Here is a 14,272-nt window from a genome sequence, read left to right as displayed (position 1 = left end):
ATTTAGTCTGTCAAAAGCCTTCATGATTTTGAACACCTCTATTAAATCTCCCGTTTAGTCTTCCCTGCTCTAAAGATTTCCCAACTTCTCTAGTCTCTCCACATAACTGAAGTCCTGCCTCCCTAGTATTATTCCAGTAAACCTCTGCACCCTATAAGGCCTTGACATCCTTCCTAAAGTGTAATGCCCAGAAACTGGACACTGTACTCTAGCTGGGACCATGGCTGGTGATTTATGATTTAGCATAGCATTCTTACTTTTTGTACTCTCTGCCTCTTGTTATAAACCCAAGGATCCTGTATTATTTTTAAACAGTCTTCTCAGCTTCCCACCTCCAAAGATTTGTGTACGCCCAGGTCATTAGCATACATCAAAAAAAGCTGTGGTCCTAATGTCGATCTCTAGGGGACAGCACTCTATATTTCCCTCCAGTGTGAAGAATAACCCCTTTCCACGATTCTCTTCTATTCCTTAGCCAATTTCATATCCACACAACACTGCTTTAATCCCATGGACTTCAATGTTGCTAACGGGTCTGTTGTACGATACTTTACTGAACACCTTTTGCAAGTCTATATACACAACATCAGCCTCACTTCCCTCGTGAACCCTCTCTGTTACTTCATCAAAGAACTAATGAAGTTACTTATATACTACTTGCCTTTAAAAAAAAAAATCAGTGTTGGCTTTAATTTATTTCCTCATGTTTTTCAAAGTAACAATTTTTTTTATTGGATCTCAGATGTGGCCTCAAAGGTTTTCTATCACTGCCGTTATGCCGGCTGGCCTGTAGTTGCTGGATAATTGGGAGATTATGGCAAAGTCTTGGCTATCTGTACCCTTACTTCCCTCAGCAATCGAGGATGTGTCCCATCTGTACTGGGTGACCTTTCTACTTTGAGCACTGCCAAACTTTTAAGTATCTCCTCTTCATCTATTTTCATCCTATCTAGTTTCTCTACTATCTCATCCTTTACTGTGAAATTGTCAGCATCCTCTTCTCTAGTGAAGGCAGATGCAAAGTATTCATTTTGTATCTCAGCCATGTCCTCTGCCTTCACAAGATGATCTTTTTGGTCCCCAATTAGCCACACCCTTCCTTTGACTAAGTTTTATCACTGAGTTTTCTGATCGTTGTACTGTTTTATTAATCAGCCAGTTTCCCAGTAGATGTGCTGGTGCGAGTACCAGCAACTTTCCCAGTAGATGTGTTGCTGTGTGTCTAAGCAAGTTTCCCAGTAGATGTGCTAGTGTGTGTCCCAGTCAGTTTTCCACCAGCCACCATAAGGTCATAGGAGCAGAAGTAGGCCATTCAGCCCATCGAACCTGCCCCACCATTCAAACAGATCATAGCTGATCATCTACTGTGCGCCATTTGTACCCAGTATCCCCATATCCCTTGATGTTGTTAGTATTCAGAAATCAATTTCTGTCTTGAACGTGCTCAATGATTGAACTTCCACAGCCCTTTGGGATAGAGAATTCCAAAGATTCATCACCCTCTGAATAAAGAAATTCCTCCTCACCTCAGTCTTAAATAGATTTCCCCTTGTCCCCTTGTTCTAGACGCACTAGCCAGAGGAAACATCCTATCCACATCTACCCTGTCACGCCCTGTAAGAATTTTGTAAATTTCAGTGAGATCACCCCATATTCTTCGAAATTCTAGAGAATACAGGCCCAGTTTCTGCAATCTCTCCTCATAAGACAATCCCCCCCCCCCCCCTCCACCATCCCAGGGATTAGTCTGGTGAACCTCAGTTGCACACTCCTCCTATGACAACTATATCCTTCCTTAGATAAGGAGACCAAAACTGTACACAATATTCCAGGTGTGGTCTCACCAAGGCTTTATACAATTGAAGCAATACATCTTTACTCCTGTATTCCAATCCCCTTGTGATGAAGGCTAAAATAACATTTGCCTTCTTAATTGCTTGCTGCACCTAGCTTTCAGTGACTCATGAACAAGGACGCCCAGGTCTCTTTGGACATCAACACTTACCAACCTCTCTCCATTTAAGAAATACTCTGCCTTTCTGTATTTTTTCTACTAAAGTGGATCACTTCACTCTTATTCACATTATATACCATCTGCCATGTTGTCCATTCACTTAGCCTGTCCAAATCCCCTTGAAGCCTCCTTGCATCCTCCTCACAACTTACATTCCCTCCTAGTTTTGTGTCATCTGCAAATTTGGAAATATTACAATTGGTCCCCATATCAAAATCATTTATTTTGATTGTAAAGAGCTGTGGCCCAAGCACTGATCCTTGTGATATTCCACAAATAGTGGGAAGAAGGTAGGGGAGCAAATCTGCAGGTAAATTACAGAAAGATGCAAGAACTACAGAGCAGTGACATTGGGGGCCTTCAATTATCTTGATATAGCTTGGGGTAGTAATAGTGTAACAGGCAAGGAGGAGGAATTCCTGACACATGTCCGTGTGTACCTTTTCGTCATCAGTGTGTTTCTTGCCCAACAAGAATCTATCTCTGGGGACTGAAATGGTGCAGGTGGAGCGTGTTTCAGTGGTGATGGATTTGGGGATCGTAATTTTGGGTTTAGCGTAGTTATGGAACAATCAACTGTAACAGTACTTAATTCGAGGAGAACTAATTTCAGTGAGTTGAAAAGGGATCAAGCCCAGGTGGATTGGAATCAAAAAATGGTTAGATGAAACAATAATTGAACAATGGAGAGATGCTTTGGGTACAGAGTAGATACAGTCTCACAAGGAGAAAGTGGGGACATCCAAAGCAAGAGCTCCTTGGACGACAAAAGATATAGGGATTACAATGAAACAGAAAAAGGAAGCTTATGACAAATGTAAAGTTTATAATACAGTAGAGAAGCAATCTGAATACAGAAAGTACAGAGGAAAAGAAAAGGGAATCCAACCCCTTTTATAAATACAGAAATAGTAAAACAGCAAAGAAAGGGTGGGGTTGATTGAGGACCAAAAAGGAGATGATCTTGTGGAGCCAGATGACATGGCTGAGGGACTAAATGAGTTGATTGTATCTGTCTTCATGAAAGGAGAGGATGCTTCCAATATCATTGTAAAGGAGAAGGCATTAGCGCTATTGGATAGAATAAATACAGACAAAGAGGAGGTGCTTAAAAGGTTAGCAGTATTTGCAAAGTAGAAAAGTCACCCAGTCTAGATGGGATACCTCCTAGGTTACTGAGGGAAGTAAGGGTGGAAACTGTAGAGGTCCGTGCCACAATCTTCCAATCCTCCTTAGAGATAAGGGAGGTGCCGGACGCCTGGAGGATTGCAAATGTTACACCTCTGTTCAAAAAATGACAAGGGGAGAAACGAGGCAATTACAGGCCAGCCAGCTTAACATGAGTAATGGGGAAACTTTTAGAGACAATAATCCAGGACAGAATTAATTGGCATTTGGAAAATCATGGTCCAATATTAAATGACAGTTGACATGGATTTGTTAAAAACAAATAGTGTCAACTTGATTGAGTTGTTTGAAGTATCGAAGAGAGATGATGGCAGTGCGGTAGATGCTTTGTATATGGATTTTCGAAAGGCAAAGTACCACATAGTAGAACTGTTAGCAAAATTTAAACCCACAGGATTGAAGGGACAGTGGCAGCATGAATATGAAATTGGCTAAGGGACATAAATCAAAGAGTAGTGGTGAATGTTGTTTTTCAGACTGAAGAAAAGTATATAACCTGAACTTGGGTATACAGGGCATAATTTTGAAGTTTGCAGATGACATGAAGTTTGGAAATGTAGTAAATAATGTGGAGGATAGTACCCCTATACTTCAGGAGGTCACAGACAGAGTGCTGAAACATGCAGACACATGCCAGATGGAATTTAATGCAGAAAAGTGTGAAGTGATGCATTTTGGTAGGAAGAATTTTGGTAGGAAGGGTACATTTTTTAAGGGGGTGCAGGAACCGAGAGACCTGGTGTATTTTCACAAATTTTTTAAGATGCCTGCATAAGTCGAGAATGCTGTTTTTTTTTAAAGACCTATGGGACCCTAGGCTTTATTAATAGAAGAATAGAGGATAAAGCAAGGAAGTTATGCTAAACCTTTATGAATTACCTGTTAGGCCTCAGCTGGAGTATTGTGTTCAATTCTGGGCACCACACTTTAAGAAGGATCAATGCCTTAGACAGGATGTAGAAGAGATTGATACCAGGGATGAGAAACTTCAGTTATGTGGAGAGACCGGAGAAGCTGTAGTTGTTCTCCTCAGAACAGTGAAAGATAAGAGGAGACTTGACAAAGGTTTTTAAATCATGGCAGGTTTGGATAGAGTAAATAATGACAGTGGCAGAAGGGTCAGTTAGCACAGTACACACACACATTTAAGGTAATTCCCTAAAGAACCTGAGGTGACAATAGTGGGGGGAAAAAATTACACAGTGAATTGTGATTTGGGATGCACGGCTTGAAGGAGTGATGGCAGCAGATTCAATAGAAACTTTCAAAAGGGAATTAGATAAACACTTGAAAGGAAAAATATACAGGGCTATGGGGAAAGAGCAGGCGAGTGGGACTAAATGGATAGCTCTACCAAAGTGCAGACGCAAAAACAATGGGCCAAATGGCCTCCTTCTGTGCTGTACCAGTCTATGATTCTACGTTCTGGTATGTGTATCAGTGAGTTTTCCAATACCTTTAGTTGCTATCAAAAAATGACCTGGACTTGGGTATAGGGAGCACAGTTTTGAAGTTTGCAAATGATACAAAACTTGGCAATGTTGTCATTAGTGAGGAAGATAGCAGCACACCAGGAGGGCATAGACAGACTGGTGAAATAGGCAGACAGATGGCAGATGCAGTTGAATGCGGCTAAGTGTGAAGTGATGTGTGTTGGGAGGAATGTCATGGAGGAGCAGTATAATCTAAATGATACTATTTGCAAGAGGGGGTGCAAGAGCAGAGGGACCTGGGATTGGATAGTCTCAAATATTTGAAAATGGCAGGGCAAGTTGATGAGGCAGTTAAAGCATGTGGGATAGTTGTTTCTGTAAGTCAGGGTTTTGAATACAAAAGCAAGGAAGTCATGCTACACCTTTACAGATCAATGGTTAGGCACCAAATGGAGTATTTTGTACAGTTCTGGACACCACACTTTAGGAAGGGCATCAAGGCCTTGGAAAGGGTACAGTACAGTTTTACAAGGATGATACCAGGGATGAGGAAGTTCTGTTATGTGGAGAGATTGGAGAATTTGGGATTGTTCGCCTTATAGTAGAGAAGGTTCAGGGAGGCCTGATAGAGGTATTCAAAATTATAAGATGTTCTGATAGAGCAAGTAGAGAGAGACTATTCCCTCTGACTAATGAGTCAGTAACCAGAGGTCATAGTTTTAAAATAACTGGTAGAAGAACTAGAGGGGAAATGAGGAGGAATTTCCTCACACAGGCCGTTCTTAAGATCTGAAAAACTCTACTGGGGTGGGCGGGGGGGAGGATTTAATGTGGGTGACGGGGGTCTCGGCCACCAGCTGAAGTGCAGGGAGAGCCCCGCGTCCCCTCTGCAGAAAGCCCACCGCATTACGTACTAATTGAGCACTTAAGTGGACAGCGGCGGCTTTCCCCAGGATTAAGGACCCTGGCCATGGTGGTCCCGCCTGCTGAGAGCTACTGGCCAATCAGAGGCCATAGCTCTTTCACTGAGCAACTCCACTGCGGAGGTGGTGGTTGTTGCCGGTAATGGACCCACCGAAGCTGAGGAACCCAGGCCACAGGTGAGTCAGGGCGGGAAGGGTTTCGCAGGGTGGGGGTCTTAAGGGATGGGGTGTAGGGGGGTCGGCAGCAAGGGCGGGGGGAAAGTGTCTCAGCGGGCCCCCCTTCCCGTTACCGGGTCCCTCGATCAGGCACTAAGTCCCCAGAGTCAGCAAGCAACCCATGCAGGTTTTCCTGGCGTGCTCTCCTTGTGGTAATAGGCCCACCTGCTGCTAGGCTAATACCAGCAGTGGTGGGAGGAGGCCCTTAACTGGGCATTAATTGGCCCACTTAAGGGCCTCAATTGTCAACGGGTTGGGAAGGCCGTCCACAGGCCTTTGCACCATGGCCTGAATTGTGGTGGAGGCGGGAAGGTGGCGGGGTCCCCTGCTGCTATCCCACCCCATTAAATGCGCTCTCTGCCTCCATGGGGAAGAACATAAAATGCCTTCCCCTGAGTGGGGGGTGGAAGTTTTCATCACGATTTTCAAAAGGCAATTGGGCAGGTAGTCGAAGAGGACTAATTTGCAAGGTTCTGGGAAAAAGCTGGGGCTTGAGATAAAATTGGATAGTTTTCTCAGAGCTGGCACACGCATGATGTGCCGAATAGCCTCCTTTTGCGCCTTAAGGTTGTAAGAGTCTATGAGCTGGTATGTATATCAATGAGTTTCATGGTAGACGTGCTGCTGAGTGTGTTTTCACTGAGTTTTTGGTAGATGCATTAGAGCTTTATGGTTTCTGCTGAAGTAAGTGTAATCAAGAGGGCGACATGTTCCCCTTGTACTTTGAGTCTGAAGGTAGTCCGATTTTCTCCTGAAGTATTTCCTGAAATGGAATTCACATAAAGAGATAGTGTGTCGAAAAGTAATCACTGGTTTAACATCATCATTGGTGTTAGCTTCCTGTGCTTGAGCGTACTTCATCTGCATTTACTTCTCTCTCTGCTCGTGTTAGAGGCCTACTTTTAGTTCGGGAAAAAGAACACGACCCGAACCCGACCGAACTACAGCGGACCTGAGCCCGACCCGGCCCGAGTCCCTCTGATTTTGCCCCGAGCCCGACCCAACCCGAACCCGAGCCGACCATCCCTTTACTTACCTTCCTTATGCCGAACCTGCCGGAAGCTGCAGCACATGCGTGATGACGTCATAGTGATGTCAGTCGCTCACTGCACAGACTCCGTTTCATCCCGGGCTCCCAGCTCAAGTAAGCTTTTTAAAAAAATTCCAATACTTACCAGCAGAGCACTTACCGTGTGTGTCCAGGCCAACCCGTCCCGGACTCTGCCCGGCCCGACCCAACCTGAACCCGACACATGTCGTCGGGTCCCGTCGGGTTCAGGTCGGGTAGCAGGCCTCTACCTCATGTTACTTTCCTCTAACTTGCCCTCTCTCTGTCTGAGGTGTGTGTGTGTGCGTGTGTGTGTGTGTCTCTATTTTACAGTCTTAACAGTTGACAAGATTACTTCCAATGTGAATTTTTTTTTCAGAAACTTGAATAAGTTCAAATTCCACCATGGCTAATAGGGGAACTTAAATTCAATTAATTAATAAATCTGGAATAAAATGCTTGTCTCAGTAATGATGATCATGAAACTACCGAATTGTTGTAAAAACCTATTTGGTTTACTGTTGTGTTCTGGGAGGAAATCTGCCATCCTTACCTGGTCTGACCTACATGTGACTCCAGACCCACTGCAATGTGGTTGACTCTTAACTGCTGTAGAAATGGCCCAGCAAGCCACTCAGTTGTCAGGGGCAGTTGGGGGTGGGCAACAAATGCTGGCCTTGCAAGCGATGCCCACAGTCCAAGGACAAATTAAGAAAAAAAAGTTATTGAGCTCTGTATGTGGTCCACACATCTTGAAATTCAAGTGACCTTTAGTTAATATGGGTGATATATGTGTTTAAAAATATCAGTTTAGTTCTTGTGCAGCCATCATATCACAAGGTGTTATAATTTTAGAATGAAATATTGTTTTTCTTCCCAGACAACGGCTGTTTTTCAGACGAGATGTTGAACCACAGCCCTGTCAGCTCTCTTATGTGAATGGAAAAGATCCCATGGCATTAATCAAAAAAGAGCCTGGGAGTTCTTCCCAGTGTCCTGGCCAATATGTTTGTCCCTCAAACAAAATCACTTTTTTAAAAAAACAAACAGATTATCTGGCCATTCTTCCATTGCTGCTTGTGGGATCTTGCTGTGCACAAATTGGCTGCCCTGTTTCCTACATTACAGCAGTGACTGTATTTAATTCATGGGCTGTAAAGTGCTTTGGTGTCATCTGTTTGTTCATTCATTCGTTAGTTCTTTTTATTTGAAAAAAAACTTCCAATAATTAATCTTGCTCTCTCTCTCTTGTAGCTCTGCAGTGTCGGGATAGTCACCGTCCTTGTAAAAATAATGGACGATGCATCAAGAGCCCACATGGAGACGCATCATGTCTGTAAGTTGCTGCTCTGACTGGAAACTATTGGATTTGCGTGAATTCTAAATGCATTCTGTCAGTGTGCCACGTAGTGACTGAGCTGCCTACAAGTACTGCCCCAGGGCACCATTCCTGCCACGGTGATGCATGAGCTCTCTGAGCTGTTCTTGCAATTCGTGGGAAAAAAGTTTCTCCTGAATTCCTTATTGGATTTATTAGTAACCGTCTTATATTTCCCTAGTTTTGGACGCAACCCACAAGTGGAAGCAATGGCCCTGTACAGTCAGACAAAGCAATTTTCATTAGTGTAAAGTGATGTGCCAATTAATCGCAACCTTTCCATTGCTGCCAATTGATAGGATTACAGTTTTTAAAAAAAGAAAGCATTGAAAAATCCCCTCCCCAACCCCCCCCCAAATTTTTGTTGTTGTAGTAGATGAAATAATTTTTCAAAAGCATTGTTTGAAGAAAAGGGGATTTAGCCATTATTCTCAGCCATCTGCGCATGTGGAGGATCTGTTTTAAAAGGGTTCTTCACTACTCCTCTGCTAGTCCTGTGGGTCAGTGTAATATCCAAAGTGGAACTGAGCCACGAAGAGCAGGAAGGTGCCAAGTTTGCGATCCCTGGTTTGTGCTGATTTGAGCTGTGACAGCAGGTATAGGTTCACTGCAACCACTTGTGGGAAGTCCAACACTCAGGGCCATAAGTACAAGGTAGTCACTAATAAATCCAATAGGGAATTCAGGAGAAACATTTTGACACAGGGAGTAGTTAGAATGTGAATCTCGCTACCACAAAGAATAGTTGAGGTGATAACGTAGATGGATTTAGGGGGAAACTAGCTAACTACTTGACTTCCGCGTTTGCCGCATTCAAAAGTGCATTATTCACTGTAAAATTTTGTTTGATAACGCTCCTGTGAAGCACCTTGGAATGTTTTAATATGTTAAAGGTGCTATATAAATGCCAGTTATTGTTGTGAAGCTTTGGGATGTCCTGAGGTCATGGAAGATGTGAGAAAACACAAGTCTGTTTGTCTTTCTGCTGTGACCAAGACATACCCCAGTGAGGCTAACGTGATGGGTATTTGGGGAAGATTATCCCTGACCATTCCAAGATCTTTATCTCCAGTGCAGTGACTGCCAGGAGGCAGCGGAATCCTGTTAAGTTAATAAAGTTTGATCACTGAACCATCACTGATTCCAGAAGCAAAGCAGACTATTTTAGAAGCAGTTTGTCTTTGCCTGGACAATGGCAGGAATTAACTTTTGCAGTTCTGGACAGTCAGTGGTTGGACTGTTATTTGAGCTCAGAGTTTATGGAAGTTGTCTATTTCTAGTTAGCTTCAATAGTGGAATGGCCAGTGTTGTCATTCTGACACTAAGAATTATTTGGCAAACAATAATGTAAAATTTGTGTCAATTCAACAAAAAATAGAATTAAAAGATGAGCCTGTTGTCACTCAGTAGGTGTAGCATATGTTGGCTCGTCCTGGTTTAGTAGACAGTTACTTAAGTAGCCTGAATTTTGGGATAGGTCCTGCTGAGACAGAGGGAGGCCCATGCGATGGAGGGAATCCATGATCACAGTTAGACAACATATGGGTTAGATTTTCTGCTCATCGGCTATGAATAGCCATTATATCTGGCCCTCGGGACTTCATAGATGGCCAGTGTTAAAAGATTAATGGTTTAAAACTTTTTTTGGCAAATGTCAATTTCAGTGTCTGTGTAGAATCTTCTATATTCAGCGGCAAATCCTCAGTAATGTGTGAGTGCGCAAATATAAGATGCGCCATGTTGTGGGAATGTGTGACATTGAGTGAATACTGCGGCACACTATTACTGGAATGTGTGACAATATCCAGCGTATTCAGTGAATTCTGCGGAACGCTATTATAGTTGAAGGCAAGCCTTTGAAATGATCTTAGCTAATTGCCTATTTGGCGCTGGGAAAGAAAGGGTGAAGTTGGCAATGAAAAGGTTTTGTAGAGCCACAGATGCCAGTGGGAAACTGGCATGAATCCTGACGGTTTCCTGTGAGTATCCTGCAAATGTGAACATTTGAGCAGCCTGTCACTGGCACACTGTTCGAATCCTGCCAGCTTTTTAAGCAGACGCGTAAGTGGAGTTCCAGGATCGGGGAGTAGGCTCTGTCAGAAATGTCTGCTGTCTCTCTCCTGGGTATCTTGGCATCTGTCCCACTCCATAAATATAAAGCACATTGTCATCTGGGTGGGGACTGCTGCCTTGTGATTGTGGTGGAAGGTGGTAGTATGTGGAGCGAGAAGGCAGGAACCACATTGGGTATCCGATGCACCAATGGGGCTGCAGACTGTCTCCGGCTGAAGTCTCTCTTTAACATTCACAAGTGCTCCTTTGTGTAAGGCTGTTATGGGTTTGGCATCAAGAAATAGGAAAGGTTGGTGGGGACAGGGGAATGGTGGTGTGGTGGGAGACCTCAGAAAGTGACAGATTCCAACATTTTAGTGAGAAAGTGACACCATGATGCTAATATGAAGCCCGAGAAGAACTGGTGCTGCAAGGTGTAGCAATTGAGATAAGTTGCTGAAAGATTGGCACAACTGGCTCACATCCAGACACACATTCAGACCCTTGTGTTGTGCTCAGTGAAGTTCAGTTCAATGAGAGTCATAATGATCACGGCATTTGTAGCTTTGATGCCCCCACCATTGGTGGCCATGCCTTCAGCTGCCTAGACCCTAAGCTCTGGAATTCCTTCCTTAAACCTTTCCACCTCTTCACCTCTCCTGCTTTAAGATGCTCCTTTAAAACCTAACTTTTTGACCAAGCTGTTGGTCACTTTGTAGCTTGCGTCAAATTCTAACGTCCTGCGGTCTTGAAAGGTGCTATATAAATGCAAGTTCTTTTTTTTTCACTCAGCATTGCAGATCTGATCTTGAATATAAAGCTACAAATGCTGACAAGCACTCAGTATCTCTGACATTCTCCTGGGGACTGCCACTCCTATCCTTTGTGAAAATTGTGTTTATGATAAGCAAACTGTGACAATACCCGTAGTACCAACATTCTACATGTACAGATATTTTTCTATACACAACTGATGTGGGCCTTTGGCCACATTGAGTCGGTGAGAATCTGCAGCCTCTCTCTCCATAGACTCATTGGTTGAGCAGGATTTTAATAAACTGTCTGTCATGTCAGCTTTTAAGCATTTTTTAATGAAGTGTAATACAAGTTGCACTGTGGTATAATCCTTGACGATAAGATCAAACACATTCTGGGCTTGGCAGTGTTTGTAAACGTGCGCTTATGGAGAGGCATGAAGGGCCTGAGATCCTTGCGCCTGATTAGGAGACCTGAACCAGAGTGTGTTTTGAATCTTGTGTTCAGATAAATTGACTGGTATGCAGAGCAGGTGAAATCCATCTGTTCTGGGTCTGTTTTGGAATTTCTGGGGCAGGTGGATAGAATAAAGCCAGGAGCACAATTAGTTTGTGAGTACCATGTGTGTGAAAGGGTCTCCCTGAGTAAGTCTGTATGAAGAATTGGAGTGGATGTTGTAGCAATAGAATTACATAAAATGATAAAGGCCATTGAGCCCAACTGGTCTATGCAGGTGTTTATGCTCCAGACGAGCCTGCTGCCACCCTGCTTAACCTAACCCTGTCTGCATATCCTTCTATTCCTTTACTTACCTAACTTTCCCTTAAATGCATCTACGCTATTTAGCTCAACAATTCCTTGTAATAGTGAGTTCCACATTCTCATCACCTTTTGGGTGAAGAAGTTTCTCCTGGATTTCCTGTTGGATTTAATAGTGACTCATATTTATGGGCCCTAGTGGAAACATTTTCTACATGTTTTCCCTATCATACCACTTCATAATTTTAAATTTTCTAAAGCAAAGAGCCCCAGCCTTCAATGATGCTTGCCCAAATGACCAGAAGGTAGAATTACATAACCATGCTTAAACATGGCCTTGATGCTTCATTGTTGCCCCAGGAAAGCCTTGAGCTCAGGTACCCCCTATGTCTGCGGATATTTAGTCTCTGCGTAGCCACTGTTAGGGTACCATGCTGAGCAGAGGTCCAAGAGAGAGGAGAATAAATTGGGAGGGGGGGGAAGAGAGGCAAATCCACAACTGTAGTCTATTGGAAGTCTCCATAGGAACAGACCGTAAGCTCTCCTTGTGGGATTCAGAGACCATAGTGTTGTGAAGAAATATAAAAGAGTCCTCTTGCGCGCCCCACACACTATGCCTCACTATTGGGATTGTGCCTTCAGCTTTCTAGGCCTTAAGCTCTGGACTTCCCTTCCTAAACCTCAATCTCTCTACCACGAAACCATACGAAATAGGAACAGGAGTAGGCTATTCGGCCCTTGCAGCCTCTTCTGCCAGTTAATAAAATAATGGGTGATCTTCTACCTCAACTCCACCTTTTCATATTCCTGATGCTCCTTAAAATCTACCTCTTTGACCAAGCTTTTGAGCACCTGTCCTAATTTCTCCGCAAGTGAACACCAACGCAGGGTTTGGGACTGAGCAGCCCTCTGGGGCTGTGAACCTATCCCAGGCGGCCAGCTTGCACTCTAACTTTTGATAAATAATGTTCTTTGAGGGTCAGATTTTATTTGATTACGCTCCTGTGAAATGCCTTGGAACACTTTACTGCTTTAAAGGTGCTATATAAATGCAAGTTGTTGTAATCTGGAAAATAAATTTGATTCAAATATTAAATGATGTTTGAGGCCAAAAGCCTGAACAACCAGAGCCAAGGAGCGTCACAGAATAAATGGTTAAGTTTACAGCTCACCTGTAGAATTATAGAATCAAACCGAACAGAAGGCGGCATTTGACTCATGGTTTCTGTGCCAGATATACTAAACTGTAATTTAGTAATGAAGAGCCCTCTCTCCTTGAGAGACACGACTGCCAGCTAATTGACCCTAATAATAAACAGCAAGAGTGAGTTTAGGCCAGTCCTCACCTGACTAAGGTGAAGTGCCCAGTCAAAGAACAAAGAACAGTACAACACAGGAACAGGCCATTCGGCCCACCAAGCCTGCGCCGATCTTGATGCCTGCCTAAACTAAAACCTTCTGCGCTTCCGGGGACCATATCCCTCTATTCCCATCCTATTCATGTATTTGTCAAGATGCCTCTTAAACGTCGCTATCGTACCTGCTTCCACCACCTCCCCCGGCAGCAAGTTCCAGGCACTCACCACCCAGTCATTAAAGTTTAAAGTTTACCTTTTGGATAAGACATTAAATGGAGGCCCCGTCTGCCCCCTCAGGTGGACATTAAAAAACTCATTGCACTATTTCAAAGAAGAGCAGGGGAGTTATTCCCAGTGTCTTGGCCAATATTTATCCTTCATGCAACATCACTAAAACAGATTACCTGCTTATTATCACATTGCTGTTTGTGGGAGCTTGTTGTGTGCAATTGGCTGCCACATTTCCTGAATTACAATATTGACTACAGTTTACAAATACTTCATTGGCTGTAAAGCACTTTGGGATGTCCTAAGGCTCTGAAACATGCTGTAGAAATGCAAAATGCATCTTTCTCCTCAAAGTATGTTCCTTATCAAAAATTAGTTTGCAAGCTGGCCGCGTGGGAGAGGTTCACAGCCCCAGAGGGCTGCTCAATCCCAAACCCTGCGTTGGTGTTTACAGATGGTGGAGGGCGTTGGCCTCTTGTGTTCACAGCACCGCTGGTAGCTGCCGTAGCTATTGTCAGCGATCAGCAGAGCGGAATGCAGGTCAGAACCAACAACAAAACATGTAAATCAGGGTTTCAGTCTGCACCAAAAAAAATACAATTCCCAAACAATCCTCCACTCTCCTCCCCCATAGGCACTGGCTCCTTGGAGTGCAGACAGTTCCCTTTTTTAAACTCTGGGGTTTAACAGCACTTTGTAACTTTTAGAATGCATGTTAGTCGTGTGGCAAAGCTTTTTTTTAAAAGGCAAATTTTGTTACTTTCCTTTTGTTGTGAAGGGAAATTGCCCAGCTCCTCAGAAGGACTGAGCACAGTGTGTTTATTGGGCTGTAACTGGAATAACCACTCTGTATGTCACCCGAGTGAGTGCTCACTGATTGATTGTAATAGCAAAGCAGCCAGACACTGGTAGACTCGTC

At 43.7% G+C, this 14,272-nt stretch overlaps 1 protein-coding gene across 2 annotated transcripts in view; it reads left to right on the top strand.

Moving 5' to 3' along the window:
- Positions 1 to 14,272, top strand: part of notch3 (notch receptor 3) — a 360,298-nt gene that overhangs the window by 188,038 nt on the left and 157,988 nt on the right. For both annotated transcript variants that reach the window (XM_068021188.1, XM_068021187.1), the window contains one exon: positions 8,077 to 8,158. Coding sequence is in view for 1 of the 2 variants with exons in the window: in XM_068021187.1 (XP_067877288.1) it covers positions 8,077 to 8,158 (82 nt within the window). In the remaining variant the exon portion in view is untranslated. The remainder of the gene's footprint in view (positions 1 to 8,076; positions 8,159 to 14,272) is intronic.

Source organism: Heterodontus francisci, chromosome 43, assembly GCF_036365525.1.
Source record: "Heterodontus francisci isolate sHetFra1 chromosome 43, sHetFra1.hap1, whole genome shotgun sequence".
Lineage (NCBI taxonomy): Eukaryota > Metazoa > Chordata > Chondrichthyes > Heterodontiformes > Heterodontidae > Heterodontus > Heterodontus francisci.
The sequence above is the reverse complement of the archived record's forward strand: the minus strand, read 5'-3'. Positions and strand labels throughout refer to the sequence as shown.